This window comes from Gymnogyps californianus, chromosome 2 (genome assembly GCF_018139145.2).
Source record: "Gymnogyps californianus isolate 813 chromosome 2, ASM1813914v2, whole genome shotgun sequence".
NCBI lineage: Eukaryota > Metazoa > Chordata > Aves > Accipitriformes > Cathartidae > Gymnogyps > Gymnogyps californianus.
The window spans coordinates 42484510-42499787 of record NC_059472.1 but is presented as its reverse complement, the minus strand read 5'-3'; the positions used below and the strand labels follow the sequence as shown (position 1 = coordinate 42499787).

Here is a 15278-nt window from a genome sequence, read left to right as displayed (position 1 = left end):
ATATTTCCTTAGATGCTACATAAAGTTTTAGGATGTTGAGGGGAAAGATTATAAAGGTATTAAAAGTACAAGAAGGAAAAACAAGGCACAAAAATTCCCTTTCTTGGTGTTTGAAGTTAACAGACTTTGTTGCATTTAATGGCATATTGGATAGATTACACAAAGTTCTCCCACTCCCACCAGTAACAACATGCCACAGCTTGTAAAAACACATTCTGCTTTGTAGCAAGTTCCAGTATTCTGCAAGTTGTATTAGGAAGACAACGCTGCCTATGTCCACCTTTCGAAACAGGCATTTAGGTTCAATCCATATGGGGATGGCAGTGTTGCAGTACTGCATTTTTAGGCAAACCACCAGGGATGATAAGCCTCAGGGTTGCATTACCCGAGTAAGCTCCCCCGCATCCCACTCCCTGCTCACCGGGAGGTCTGGGTGAGTACAGCACATCCATATTGCAAACACAGTATGATGCAGGGATTCTCAGGCTGAGGGTAGCCTCATCCACTAAACCAGTATTGTATGGTGCAATAGTGCATGAACGTACCAGCTCAGACTTGAAACTACTTTCTACATGTATTTGCATAGTGCTACACTTAACTAAAGCTTTTTTCCTCTCTTTGAGAGACTTTTTCTTTTTTCTGTCAGGGCAAAGTCTTGGATGTAGCACTCCTACTTTCCAGGGTACAGAACCACTAAGCTGATGTGTTTGCAGGAGTCTAATACCTGGTTTAATGGGATTATTTCTCTTTGTATAGTCTCTCTAGAAAAATGGCCTAAGCAGTAGATCATTAGCTAAAGTGAGACAGTTTCTCTTCTGACACTGTCTTGCATGGGGTCCAACAGGGAAGGTGCCCACCGAGGGGTAGACTCTGGTGGGACAACACCAACTTTGAGATTCTGCTCTAAGACTGGACCGTGAACCGCTCAAAACATAAAACCAGAGATCTAGACAAAACTTCTGAGGCTCTGAGATGTATGTACATACTTGTTTTAGGAACCAGGCAAATCCTGGCTATATGATTTCCTTTTGGGGAATTTAGCTGTTGCATTGCTATTATACATAAGTTTTCTTCTTCAGTCTTTCTGACTTCAGACTATCCTCAAAGACACAGGGGAACCTTCAAGAGGTTAATTGTTTTCTTCTGTCAAATCTGTAGAAACTTGTAAATTAAACTGGTTGAACACCAATTATTAGTCATCAGTGCCACTGGACATTGGTTTTTACTGTATGCTGTAAAAACAATGAAATAAACATAAGCATTCTAATCACTTCTACGACGTTTATCAAATCGCTCCAGTAAAGCCTTCCATATGCTGCCTGGGATTGTCTGGTGCTTGCTTATGAGAGCCTGGACAGCAGTCTTTGTCTGAAAAGAGAAGAGAAAGTTGCTTTTATGGACCTGCTTATGCAAGAAAGAACAGTATAATCACTGACTTCTCAGAGTTTCAAGAGGTACTGGGAAATTCACACAAAAGATCTACTTTTAAGAAAAAGTTGTCTTTTATATTAGCTAGTTGTCCTAACGACACTTTCCTTGGAAAGGAAAGGAATAAAAACATTGATTGCAGTTTGGATAGGCTCATATTATTGAGATTTATCAAACCTGGGCATTACTAAGTCAAAGTAGCCTTTAACACATGCAAACATTAAGTTTGTGCGATCTCCATCCCTGAAGGTTTTCATCAAAAGTGCTGGATAAAGCCTGACTAACCTCGTCTGATCTCATAGCTGACCTTGCTGGGACCAGGAGTTTGGAGTAGGGACCTCCGTGTGTCCTTCCCAACGTGAGTTCTTCCGTAATTGTATCATATACAGCATGCACATAGTAAGAGAATTCGTATTTAAATTCTGTTCATTTTTACTCTACGTGAGATTCAAATGCAAGTTTGTGAAGAGAATAGGGATAAGAAATAATCTCCCTTAGTTTTTCCTCGTGTATTTAAACTTGAAATAAGGGTAGCTACATACTCCTGTGATGTACCCCAGAGTGATGGTAGAGTATCACTGGGAATATAAGAAACGAGTAGCCAAACCTTTCCTGACAGATTCATGTCCTGACTCCTTTCCAGGGCAGGATCAGATAGGGGTCAGCCAGGCCACTGCTCATCTCAAACCCCATTTAAGTTGTTTTTTTTTAACTAATATGAGCCACAGAAGACCTAACCGTACTCCCACTAAAGTGGGTGGTCAAAGGCTTGACTTAGAAAAGCAAATCAGCGTCATGGGAAATTTCAATTTCAGTTTTGCAGGTACACAAAATACTGTTCCCCCAAAAGACAAGAATATGGATAACTGTAAGGGTAGTGCTAGCACTAATACTGCTTCCAGCCTCCTAAACCTGCTAAGACCAAACTCCACAGCTTGCTGGGGCAGTTCCCTTGTTACAGACCAAACCTGTCTTTCTGGTTTCACTGCTGTGAAGCCCAGAACAATCTTTAGCAGATCCTTAAAAAAAAGAAAAAAAAAAAAAAGAAAAGCTAGCCTTCTTGCATCTTTTTGGGGGCAGCAAGGTGTTTTTACATCAGTGATTCCTAACAAGTGTTTTGATCTGTGTATTCCTAGGCCATAGCAGATTTTTTTTGCATAAAGCCCTCCTTTCATCTTCTATGAAAAATTTTTAAAAGTTCATTTTCTGTATAGATTAGTATTTTGAAAAACGCCTAAACCCTGGATCTATAAACGTTTTTATGCTCCTGGGCACCACTGATTTCACCAAGCTGTAGGTACTCAAAATATTTTTATATTTTGGACGCAAATTATTTTTTTAACATTTTCCTTTTGACAATGAGACTGAAGCTCTTGTGGAACTTTGTTCCTAGAGCCCTATGTTATTTAGAGAAGATTCTCAAAGGTATTTGTTATATATATTTTCCTAGTTACTGAAAATTGAACTTGAAACATAGTTTACATCATTTCAATTATCAAAGGCATAGGAGAAACAAAGTTAGCGTCCCAAGAAGACAGAGCTCACACATTCTGAAAGGATGAGGGCATCCCAATCAACTATTACTATGTCAATACTTACTTGTAGGTATCCGTACATTAAATAACCCTGGAGCTCAACTGCCCATTGCTTTAACAAGCTAGTAAAAGTGTATTTGTCTTTATTCAAGCATACAAAAAATTAGTTCCAAGTGCATATATAATAGAGGGCAAAGTATGTAGTTCAATATTGCAAGGAGAGCTAACTTACCTTTTCAACTAATTCCTCTGTAGTTATATTCGGATCGTACGGGATTGGCTCCCCAATGTATGTGCGAAATTTAACTGGAAGTCCTCCGTACAGAAGAGTAAATGGCAATCGAGTACTTTCATACAACTGTCTAAAAAATCCTGAAATAGTTTAAGGGAGGAAAAAGCGAGATTATAGTCACAGAAAACACAATCCAAACTTGAAATCTGATTAATATGGGAGACTTCTTAAAAATGCATGCTTTATCTGACAGTCAAGAAGAAATTACAGGGTTTAGGTAACTGTCCACCAAAACAAAGCTCGACAGACTTAATAGATCACTGAAATAAGACTGCATTAAATAACCAAATCACAAAGCACAAACCAGTTATACACAAGCTATTTCCATATTTGAGATACCTCTGACCCACAGCAAGCGTGTTAGAGAATCCAAAGTAAGCAGAAGTCTGAAAAGCAAAATCTAAGAGAAAAGTGACAGAAATCTGAGAGAAAAGTGGAGAAAACATTCAAAATACTTAAAATATATTTTAAAGTTCTTACTTCTTTCTTTAAACATCCTATATGCTTCTCGGACATTTTGAGTATACATTGGAATGATGGGCTAAGGAATCACAAAAAACCAAAAAGGTGGAAATATTATACCAGGTTTGAATTTATGTTTTAGTGCCTGTTAATGCAGCTAAGAAAATCACTTGAATACAGAGGATAATTATCAATCAGTTAAGCAGCAAACAAGGAATCTTGTTATAAAAAATAAACTCCAGAACAGAAATAAAATTCTATTTCTCAGCTCCCACAAACATTGCTGTTTTAAAGTCACCACCTGTAAGGGAAATGACTGACATTGTATTAGTGGTTTATACCTTTCATTCTGAATGTACATTATAAAAGTTAACTGAGATTCTAAAAAAAATAACTTGTATATTATATATTTATTGCAGTATCGCTGACTGAAACATAAAATGAAGTTGCTTCTCAAAGTAAGGTCTCACTGAAGCAGTAATGTTTGGATAATACCCCACTGGAAAAAACTTCTGCAGATCCCTTGGACAAAGAAGGCAATTGTATGTTCTCATTGACCTGGACTACACGCCTTCTGGAGGGCAGATCCTTAGGCAGTTACAGAACAAGTTCACTCCATTATTGTGACTGAAAAGAAAGACACTTGAGATACCTGAACTTGAAACAGTCATGTCTTACTGCCTGAGGTAAGATTTCATAGTTTGTAGACAAACTAACAGTGATTGTATCCATACATACAATGACTTTTTTCCCCCCTCTATTGTCCCTTTTAATTTTATTGAAACCGTATTTTGAGCATGCTGTTGGAATTACTTGTCCAGAAGGTAATGAAGTAACACCTTTATGCTGTTTAGAATCACTACCACAGAACAGAAACCACAGGACGAGAAAAAAACAAGCAAGAAAAAGACCTAACTAGAGCCTAACAAAGAACTCAAAGTGATGGAAACCATTTAAAGGAAAAAAAGTCTGACAGATAACAAAAATATCAAACATACATAAAGTTGTAATAGTAAACCCTTCAGAATGAGAAATTATGGGAAATTATTAGAAATAAACCCTTAAAAACAATCAGTAATGTCTTTTAAAAGCATATAACTACTGGACACTAAAAATACCGCACTTAGCTTCAGCAATTGATTGAATACTGTATGTCTAACATTTAAAATGTTTGAAACCCACCTATCATACAGACAAAACACTTCAAATTTTAGGAATAGTGCAAGAGAAACATATCTTAGGCTATAAAGAAATCCAGCAACTATGAAAGTTACTCGCATACAATGATCAGCCAATGAAGTACAGAGTGGGTAGCAGCGTTCAGTCCCTAAGCTGATAAAAATGGGTACACACATAAAAGCTTGCGTCTGTAAAGCAGCACAATCAGATCTGCAGTAACCCACAGATTTAGATTTGCTGTGCTGGAACTGAGGTGGATCACACCCGGCTAGCTTGAAAAATCACAGAATCACAGGATAGTTGAGGTTGGAAGGCACGTCTGGAGACCATCTAGTCCAAATCCGTTGCACGTACATAAGAATTTTATAAACTGTAGTCCCTGTTTATCTTTTACCTAACTAGACTTGAACCAATTTTTTGGCACAGATAAAATGCAGGGATCTTCAGAAACGATGATTCCTCCCCATTAGCCTGTCAAACTCCAGCCATAGGCAGAGGGTGTTTCTGAAGCTCGGGCCCCTGGCATAGCTGAATTCGACTGAGACAAATATATGTCCCAGAAGTTCCTTGAGTCATAACATTAAATAGAAACACTCTCCTCCTCTGACCCCAGGTAAGCAGAGTAGTTATACAAGATGAAGTGGAAACTGAATGTGGAAACCTACAGGCAAGGACTGAGGCTGAAACTACGTTCCTTGTTTGCTTTTCTTCAACTTTTTCAGTGGAAGAACTGTTGAACTTCCATAACATATGAAGAATGGGAATGTCTATTCGTAGTTGGTTTTGTCTTGAAATCCCCATTGAAGTCATCTGTGGCAGGTTATGAACCACCATGTAGTCATTCTGAATACTGTAAAGTGTGTGTGCTGCTTTGGTTGATGGGTACACTGTATGTAGAATAAATTCAAAAAAGGCACTTGGAGTCCTGTCTTGCTTTCATCCAGGATCCGAGTAAGTATTAGCAAAACATATATGAATTGCTACATTATAGAGCAAGTTCTGATAGTTTAGATGAGTCTATCCCCAGTCTTCAGTCAACCTACAAGACTGGTTTGGCCAGTATTGAAAAGGATGCAGCAAGAACAGACAGAAACAATCAAACTCCAAATTTGTGAAAAGATGGAATCCAGTTACTACTATGGGCCTAACTTTATATAAGAAATGGTATATAAGGTTAACATTGCCCCCTCTACTGTTAAATGCACAGCACTACTTTTTTTTTTTTTTTTTTTAAGTGTTTAGTTATCTAAGGTGTGTCGATCAGTTTTCCAGAGAAATATGAAAGATGCCCAAAATTCAGTGGAGCCTGCAAGCTAATTACAGTGATGCCCACTCTACTGGGATCCAGTCAGACTTCCTGATCATAAAAAAAAAACAAAACCAAATGAGTGCAATAATAAGTAAGTGATACAAGAGCCAGCAGCACTGTAAAGGCGAGCTGAGGCTAGTAGGTCTCAAAGGAGAAAATACTCTCTCTGCCCTCCAGGTAACAGATAATCCTATGTAGTGTCTGTTTTACCAAACATGTTATACAAATGACCACAAGAACTTTTCACACTGCAAGAACCTTATCCTCAATGAATACTCAATTCATTAAATAAAAAAAACCACAAACCCTGTCAATAGAAGGTGCTAGCAATTTTAGGTACTACTATTCAGCTATTTCCATGTGCTTCTCAATTATGGAAGACTGGAAGGCTTAAGAGGATTACTAGCAAGGATTTTTGTGATGTGTTTTGATCAGGGTGGCACTCCATATTAAGGGCACTCAGAGTTTTTTAATTCAATTTTTATTTTAAAAAAGTTATTACATTGTAGAATTACACTATAAGGTTCCAAGTGAAATGAAAACATCTGGCAAAAGATTGTTCAAATGTTTCAAGTAGCTTGAAAGACAGATATGAAAGCAAAATGATTAGAAATCACTCAAGTTGTTAAAGTGACACCTCTTTCTGACTGTTTGAGTATATTATTCAATTAATACATAAGAGGAAAGACTATAAGGGAATTCAAAATGCCCATATGAATTTGACTGGGTTTATCCTATTCACATTCTGATATTTTCCTAGTAGTGGTGGTGTACAGGCCCACACAATATATGAAGTATTGTGACTAATATTTACCAGCCCACGCTTTTGAGAAAAAGGACAGGAGAGGGAACAGAAGCACATAAAACATGACTTTTAAAAGGCCACATAACAAGACAAACAAAGAGGTAGAAATGGGACTCCCAGCCTAAAATTACTTCATCCATTAGGTAAATGCCCCTAAATTTATTCTAGTGTTTAGTTATTTCCCCACAAGATTTCAGGGATAGATGAAGTTATGAAGAAATATTAACCCAAAGCATGCATTTTGCAACCCTAGGTACTTCGCAGTAGCAGCTATTGCACAAGAGACCAAAGCAAAGTCTGAGAAGCAACAAATTGTATGGGGTGAGAAAGAGATATAACTGCACAAAAAACCTGAAAGGGGTGGTAAGAAATTCAAGTTTCATGGGAAGAACTCAACTCCCTGTACAGATTCTCCTAAATAGACAGAAAAGGAATAACTTTATTGTCCTGGTTTCGGCTGGGACAGAGTTAACTCTCTTCTTAGTAGCTGGTACAGTGCTGTGTTTTAGATTTAGTGTGAGAATAATGTTGATAACACACTGATGTTTTAGTTGTTGCTAAGTAGCACTTATCCTAAGTCAAGGATTTTTTTTCAGTTTCCCATGCTCTGCCAACAAGCAGGTGTGCAAGAAGCTGGGAGGGAGCATAGCCAGGACAGCTGACCTGAACTAGCCAAAGGGGTATTCCATACCATAGAATGTCATGCCCAGTATATAAACTGGGGGGAGTTGGCCAGGAGGGGCGGATCACGGCTCTGGCATTGGTCAGCGGGTGGTGAGCAATTGCATTGTGCATCACTGGGTTTTTTCCCTTTTTTCCCCCCTCTTCTTTTTTTGTTATATTCCTTTTCATTACTATTATTATTATATTTCATTATTATTATTGTTAGTATTATATTTTACTTTCGTTATTAAACGGTTCTTATCTTAACCCACGAGTTTTACCTTCTTTCCCGATTCTCCTCCCCATCCCACTGGGAGCGGGGGTGGGGAGTGAGGGAGCAGCTGCGTGGTGCTTAGCTGCTGGCTGGGGTTAAACCACAACTTTTATGTGGAAGGCCAAAGAAGAGCACTGCAATTGATGAGAAATTAATAAGAATGTAAAGAAAAATGATGGTTGTGCAATTCATGAGAAAGCAGCAGAAAGCTCATGGCAGAACAGATGAAGCCTGGACGCACACCAGTATTGTCAGACACAAAGAGCGCTAGGTATGCTAAGTCTAAATTAGGACAGAAAACTCGTCTCTAGTGGTGATGATGATGAGAAGTGGCAGTTAGGAAAAAGACAGGGTTGCTGCTCTTTCAGCTCTATGCCATCCCAAATAAAATTATTTCCCAGAGACTATAGCGGAGAAACAGTCTCACATGTGGAGTTAGATGGAAGAAGTCTGAGCCAGTGGTAGAAGTTTGTATTTGTAGATCATCATCCATATGGAAAATATAACTGAATCTGTGGCCACGTGTACATTAGTGGAGTGCAAACCAATTGAAGCACATCTATAGAGGTTGCTGAGGATCTGGCATCAACACTGAACACGTTTCAGTGCTCTGTTTTTATGTAGAACTAATTCTTGTCTGGTACCATTGACTGAATGCCCATTTGCAACTGGAGAGTATTAGGTCCCACTTCTGGTTTAGTTTCAGCCAAAAGGAATGCAGCTCAGGTATTCCAACACGTTCCATGATGTGAATGAAAGCATGGTAAGTGAGGGAGATGGAAAAACTGCTTCAAAAGTGCACACATGATTCAAACTCGGACACTGATGTAGACACACCTTGTGTTAGTTGATGCAATCTTTCACAAACATGAAGAAAAGTAAGGGTAAGAGCAAAATCCTGGACCCTCCCAGAAAAAATGAGAAGAAAGATAAGGATAATACATTAAAGAGCCGTAAGAAAATGGGTATGTAGAAGTAAGATAAAGATTTAAGTCTAGTAGGATGAGAAAAAAGAATGAAACCTTATGGAAATATGGAGAAGGACCACACTGAAGATTCCTGAAATACAGTCAAGACAAGAAATTAGATGCCTGCATGATGGAACTGTAGACATGGAACTGCAGAGATGGATGCCTTGCCAACAGTCAAGAAAAAGCTATACAGTTCCATAAAACCCTTGCTCCCTACGGATTAATGTGCTTGAGGAAAGTGGTGGGAAAAGGAGAAGAAATCTTTACTCCCAAACCTTTTCTTCTGTCTGGAAGATTTTCCAACAAACATTCCTAAGCTGCATTTTATAATGAAGCATGTATGCAATAAGCATAAACTGGGATTGGTAACATATAATACTCACCACTTTTGCATCTAGAGCGACCTGAGCAAAGCCTTTTCGATTTCCCCACATGAGTTGATAACTTTCATCACTGAATAGTGCTTCTCTAACTCCACCTGGTGAGACGGACACCAAGTGTCCATTCTTCAGTGCAATGAGACACTCCTCCCTTGTACCTGGCATAATACCCGTCACTTCCAATAATAATTTAAGCCCTGCCATAAATGAGTAGCAAAGACACATTATTATAACAATATATCACAAATACTACTTGCACGTAGGAACAAGATTACAGCTAAATGAAAATCTAATAGCTATATATTTAGACTAAGGCAAATTTGTACGAAGGAAGTAAAACACCTACAGAGTAAATATTGGCAAAATGACAAATATGTGACAGTGGTTTTGCCCAAATGTTATGAAGATGAAACAGCTTATCAGGAGCATCTCAATAAACTAATGCCTCCACATGCTATTTTCCATAATTATCAAAACACCAGCCATGCAACTGAAACTTGTGCATCATAGCTAGAAATCTGAAAATAAACATCTATTCCTCCCTCCTTCTTTTGAAATATTTTAATACAGAAAAAAAATATAAATTTTCAGTACAATAAAGATTACTACAAAAATAAATACCTGACGAGCAACTATTTTTAGTGTTCTTTTAAAATGTGATGTTTAACATTTTAAACATTGAGGTTTTGAGTTGTTAAATTGAGTTTTTTGTGGTTAAATTGCAAACTACGTGGATCAAATTGGACTGCTGTACGACTCTTAAGATGCATGAATGGCAGAAGTTAGCAGGGCAGTTTCAGCACTGCATGAACAGTTTAGTGAATCTCCTGCCTTTGTTTCCATAACTGGGATTTCTCCAAAAGACAGACTGAGAACCATAGAAGCACTCTATGCTTTCTTATATTATCTTCACATTTTAAATCTATCAGTTTGGAACTCCCATAGAGAGCTTCAGCAAACAAGAGTTTCCCCAGTCTTCAAATTCACTGTTCCAACAGCATGGTTTGAAAAGAAATTGTTTATATTAATAAATGTAAACAACAACTATGGACTGCCAGAGCTGGTGTCTAGCACTGCAACTTTGACAAAGGTCTGCAACAGAAACTTTGGAAGACAGTGGAAAAGACAGTGGAAAACACAGTGCCACATCTTGTAATTGAATGTATTTAATCTTATTCCAGGCATCGTGTTTGGTAGATCTTTCTGTCAAAGACGGATGTTGACTTTGTTTCATCTCTTTGTGAACTCATATGTATTCCTGTTTTATCCTGCAGCCAGGAATGCCATATCCTTATTAAGTGAATAGGTACTTCCTTTGCTTGGCTTTAAAACTTTTGCCTGTTAAGAATTAGGAACATGAACATATTATCACTTCTTATTCCCCTTTTCCAGGTCACACACACTTTTATATCCCTCAGTCATGCAAGACTTCTGTCCTATGTACTAGCTCTTCAAAGGAAGCCATGCCAGGCCTCTGATCATCCTTGTCCTTTTTTGTGTCTTTATTACTTTGCAGCTTTTCTGAGATGGGGAGACCAGAATTCCACACAGTACTCAAGATGTGGGCACCATATGCATTTTGAGTACATAATGGTATTTTCTGTTTCTTCTTTTTCATGATAAGCCTAAAATTCTTTTGCCTTTTGGCGATTGCTGAGACTTAAGCTGACATATTCCTAAAGTTATCTAGAAAATGTAAAGCCTAACTACATGTTTATGTGTTTAGACTTGTTTTTCTTTCCTTTTGCACTGCATTATAACTAATACTGAGTTTCATCTGCCATTCAGTCAGCCAGTGATTCAGTATTGGTAGATAACCGTACTCTCTGTGTGAAAAAAAAAAAATGGCCTTGAAAAAAAAGTGGCCAGCATAAAGCTTTTTCATTGATTATCATATATCATATGATATAGATTATGATTATTTTGAACAATGTAGGTGCCAGCACTGATCTTCATCGGTATACCTGGTGAATTCTGCTTCTTTGTGAAAATGAGCTATTTATTTCTACCCTTTATTTCCTACCTTTTAACCAGTTATTCATTCACAAGAAGACTTCTCCCATAACTGTAATTAATCCAACAGACTGAGGTTCAGCTTATGCTCATGAGCATTCTTTAAAGAACCAATTTGTGAAGTGCAGCATTTCTCTGCAAAAAGCAGGTTAAGTATAGTAGACCAAGAGAAGGTTAGGGAGAAGTTTCACTCAGTCTATTACTTTTAGCCACATTTTCTACTAATGCAGCAAATGGGGAGGCCTATCTCCATTATCTGTGGTCTTTTTTACCAGATGCCTTTTTATAGGTTGACACCATATTTGCCACCTTCTGTTCCTCTAGCATGAAGATAATTCAAGCAATATGTTATGTACACATCAGTAGTCTGAAAATTGCATAGCTGAGAGCGTTGCTTGGTCCTGACAATAGCTTACTATACATTTGTAACAAAAATTTATACTACGGACACTTCAATTTGAAACAGTACCCTCTCATTTATCCCTTCAAAAAAGTCTCCTTTGCAACATTCTGGTAAGCTTTATCTTCCTTTAGAGGTCCTCTTAAAAGCCAGTCATCTCTTGATGACTTCATGCTTCTGATCTGTTTAGTACTACACAGTATTTACTAAGTATGCCTTTAGCAAATTCTTCCTGGTCATCTTTCTAGGGGTGCCTTAATATGTTCTTGCATCAAACTTGCTCTTTGTTTTCAGTGTTTGGACACAACTTCCATTTCTGAAGAATGTCCTTCTACTTTTAAATAGCTTCCTTTACTCTTTATTATTATAATAATATTTAATATAAGTGGTATAAAGGTGCCTTTAAATAATCTCCCTGCTATTCCTTCTGGATGTTCCTTCTTTATGCCTTGTTTTTCTAAAAATGAATGAGATCTGCTTTTCTGTATCTTCTCCTTTTCACAATGGAATTACTTATTTCTTTCTCAGTCTACAATGTGTTGAATGTATTGTGGTGGTCAGTATTACAGAGCTCTCTTCAACAGTAAAATCTTCAAAGAAGTTTTGTGTCCTACTCCAGGCTTTGATCAAAAGATAGATTTGATGTCATACCCCACTGCAATGGCTACCCAGTGTAGAGGGCAAGTAGGTAATTGATATCCTACCATTACTGGGCTCTTCTGCACTTACAGCCCATTGCTGACCAGCCAGCACTAGGTCAATAATATAGTCCTATCCTACACTTTCTACTGAGGCATGACATTTCATCCCAAAGGGATTCTATAATGTCTATTTGTTGGCTTTGGAGGGTCTACCAGTGTTTTTATGACCTTTCACTTAAAAGACAGGACATTCTACCCTGTTCTGCATCTACCAGCTTTTAGTTTAAAAGTATAAAAGCAGTCTTTTAGTTCAAAAGCTCTCTTGAAAGTAGTAAATGTAAATTTCACCAAAATCAGCAACAGGTTGAGTGAATCCAGGATGCTTAAATACAAGAGAACATGTTCTTACCTGGTAAACGAAAGACAAAATGATCAGCTACTGACAGGCAAAGTCTTTTCTTCCAGAGAAACAGCCTAGACAAAAAGTAAAGGTAGTCTACAGGAATAGCTCCATGGTAATACACAAGAATGCCCGGTCCTTCTGGTAGGTTTTCCACACCATGAAGCTCATAACCTGTTTGGGATGGAAAGCAATACACTGACAATGATAGCTGTAAATCATCTGGCAATTTAAAGAAAACTGTTTACTGTCCTTTGTTAAATGACTTTCAGAGAGTTGTGAAAGTCTCTGCGGTAGCTTTTAAAATAATTAAGTTCTGGATGGAACTTTTTGTCAATAGCAAAGAGAAGGCCCCTCAAACACCACAGGTTATCAGTGGACTAATTTGTTGGTCAGTTTAATCACTAGATCAGATTGAACCTGACATTGAACCTGAACCTGACATTTTCCCCAGTGAGGGGACTAAATTATTTCCCTTTAGGAACTTTTCCCAGTCCAAAGTACAATAATTAAAAAAAAAAATTACTATACTGATGTGAAACCACTTCATCAGCAGAATGCAAGACAAACAAGCAGTTGGGATGCTTTCCTGAAATATGGAAGTATGAATCTCCATTCTGTGTCAAGCAGAATGAAAAGTTTGGGATCTTACATAATAAAGTTTCTCTAGTTGAGATGTTTAAGGCCAAACCAGAATCTGTAAGAATTCCAAAGAGAGGTTCTCTCCACAAGAGTTAAAGGTATTCACTTCACAGTGGAAGGGAATTTCCTCACAGACATGGACTTCCGTAAATCCCTCTCCTGGCTCTTCCTACATTTGATTTAGGTTTTAGGTGGAGCCAGACTAGGAGGCTAATGTATACAAAGGCTTGGGAAAGCCACAGCTTCTACCAACTAAGAGCTCTGTTCCACCTTGTCTGCCTTCATCTCCATCCCTGCTACAGCTCCTATCATGAGCCGTTCTGGGAGAAGGATGGATATGCAGCAGGCCGAGTCCTAGGAAGAGGTGGAGAAAGTTTTATACTGCAGTGTCTTCTAAGATAAAGGGAAAAAGCTGTGAGGAAGGATAGCAGCATAGATAACCTGTTATTCTTAAGGCAGTAAAGTTAAGTCTTGCTGATAGACTTAAACTACATCTGTGGAAGAACAAGAGCCTAGCATGTGGCTGAAGATTTTCCTAGGGAGCAGGGTGTGTTGAAAGTATCTGAAGGTTGAGTGTAATGAAACTGAAAAATCAGGTTACTTTTAAATTCTGCCACAGTACAAACTTAAATGTGGTATCTAATTATTTCTTTGTCCATACAGCTCTTAAAATTATTTTCAATTGTCATAACACAAAGTAGTTTTCGCCAACTAAAAATACACTAATTACGTTTCCAACCAGTTGTTGTGTTTTGATCATTTATTAAGTGGGTTTTAAGCGGCTAATAAGGTAAAAAAAAAAAAAAAAAAAAAAAAATATCACACATCTCTCCTGCAGTTACATTACTAGAACTAACATTAACACTGCGCTTCATTCTGATATCATATACAGAGAAATGCACCTGCCTATCCACTTAAGAGACATTTACCCTATATAAACTAATTTCTCCCTTTCATTCTGCTTATTCTATATTGCAATCAGTCTTTGAGGCAGAAACTTTTGGGTTAGATGCCATACAAAGTATAATAAATGTCATTTCTTTGCATCCATTTGGAAGAAATAAAAAAAAAAAAATTAAAACTTACCTGTATTTACTATTTATTGTAATTCAAAGCTTCAGACAAGTCATGTCATACTTACCATGCCATATTCTTGCATATATATCCCAAAAGCTTGCTATAGTTTTCCTTGCACTATCCCAAACATCACTCAAGGGATCTGCTTTTACCTTACTGTTCCTCTGATATATTACAAGCAAAATATTAGTAAGGTAAATGAAAAAGAGGATTGTTAAAGGAACTATAAAAAAAACTAATATTGCACTCATTGTCAGTGAGATGATGACCACATGAAAAAGGTACTTCTTCAGGTACTCCACAACAGTCCATTGTTCCAGTACATAGGCAAGGCAGCTTAGGTCAGTCATCGGTGTCTGTCCTGAAGCGCAGGATTCTTTTCTACCTATCATGTCCTGCATGGAGGAGAAAAAAAACAGCTGTAATTTCTCTAATCATGGAAGTTTCTCAATTTAGGAAAGAAGTTTTCTGTAGATATACCTGATGCCTATTTTGGTACAGCACAGAGTCAAACATTTTGTCTCTCTCTGTCATGCTAAGATAGCTGCTGGCAATTGCCATCCACTACTGCCTGTAAAAGGTGATGAGATTATCCTATGTGTTTCTGAATCTTTTTTATACAGCCAGATAATAGGGCCTGAAAGGACAAGGGCTGGAGTCCAAGGAAGCCTCAGGATCCATGCAACATGGCTGATCAGATGATTTCTCTGTATAAGTATGGCTTACTTTTTAGAAGCTCAAAAGAGGGTAAGTGAGAAGTATTTTCAGCAGCGTTAGCCAAGAAGACTGCTACCAGAGGTCTGGGCT

General features: G+C 37.8%; 1 protein-coding gene across 2 annotated transcripts; it reads right to left on the bottom strand.

Moving 5' to 3' along the window:
- Positions 1-647: 647 nt before the first annotated feature.
- Positions 648-14863, bottom strand: LOC127013823 (transmembrane protein 68-like). Of its 2 annotated transcripts, XM_050892859.1 has the most exons (7): positions 14536-14863; positions 12762-12926; positions 9302-9495; positions 3736-3796; positions 3602-3655; positions 3196-3335; positions 648-1368 (listed from the first exon to the last, which is right to left on the bottom strand). In XM_050892859.1, the coding sequence occupies exons 1-7, from the start codon at positions 14861-14863 to the stop codon at positions 1264-1266; spliced, it is 1047 nt and encodes a 348-aa protein (XP_050748816.1). In that variant the 3' UTR covers positions 648-1263. The 2 variants fall into 2 exon arrangements, with proteins under 2 accessions (XP_050748816.1, XP_050748817.1); XM_050892860.1 differs by lacking the exon at positions 3602-3655.
- Positions 14864-15278: the final 415 nt, after the last annotated feature.

What these genes read in the sequence shown, in the direction of transcription:
- LOC127013823 (XM_050892859.1), bottom strand. Translation starts at nt 14,863, where the DNA reads ATGATAGGTAGAAAAGAATCCTGCGCTTCAGGACAGACACCGATGACT. An exon ending in ATATGCAAGAATATGGCATG is followed by an intron (nt 12,927 to 14,535) that starts GTAAGTATGACA and finishes CATCCCAAACAG; the next exon opens with GTTATGAGCTTCATGGTGTG. An exon ending in TCGCTCTAGATGCAAAAGTG is followed by an intron (nt 3,797 to 9,301) that starts GTGAGTATTATA and finishes GTGATTCCTTAG; the next exon opens with CCCATCATTCCAATGTATAC.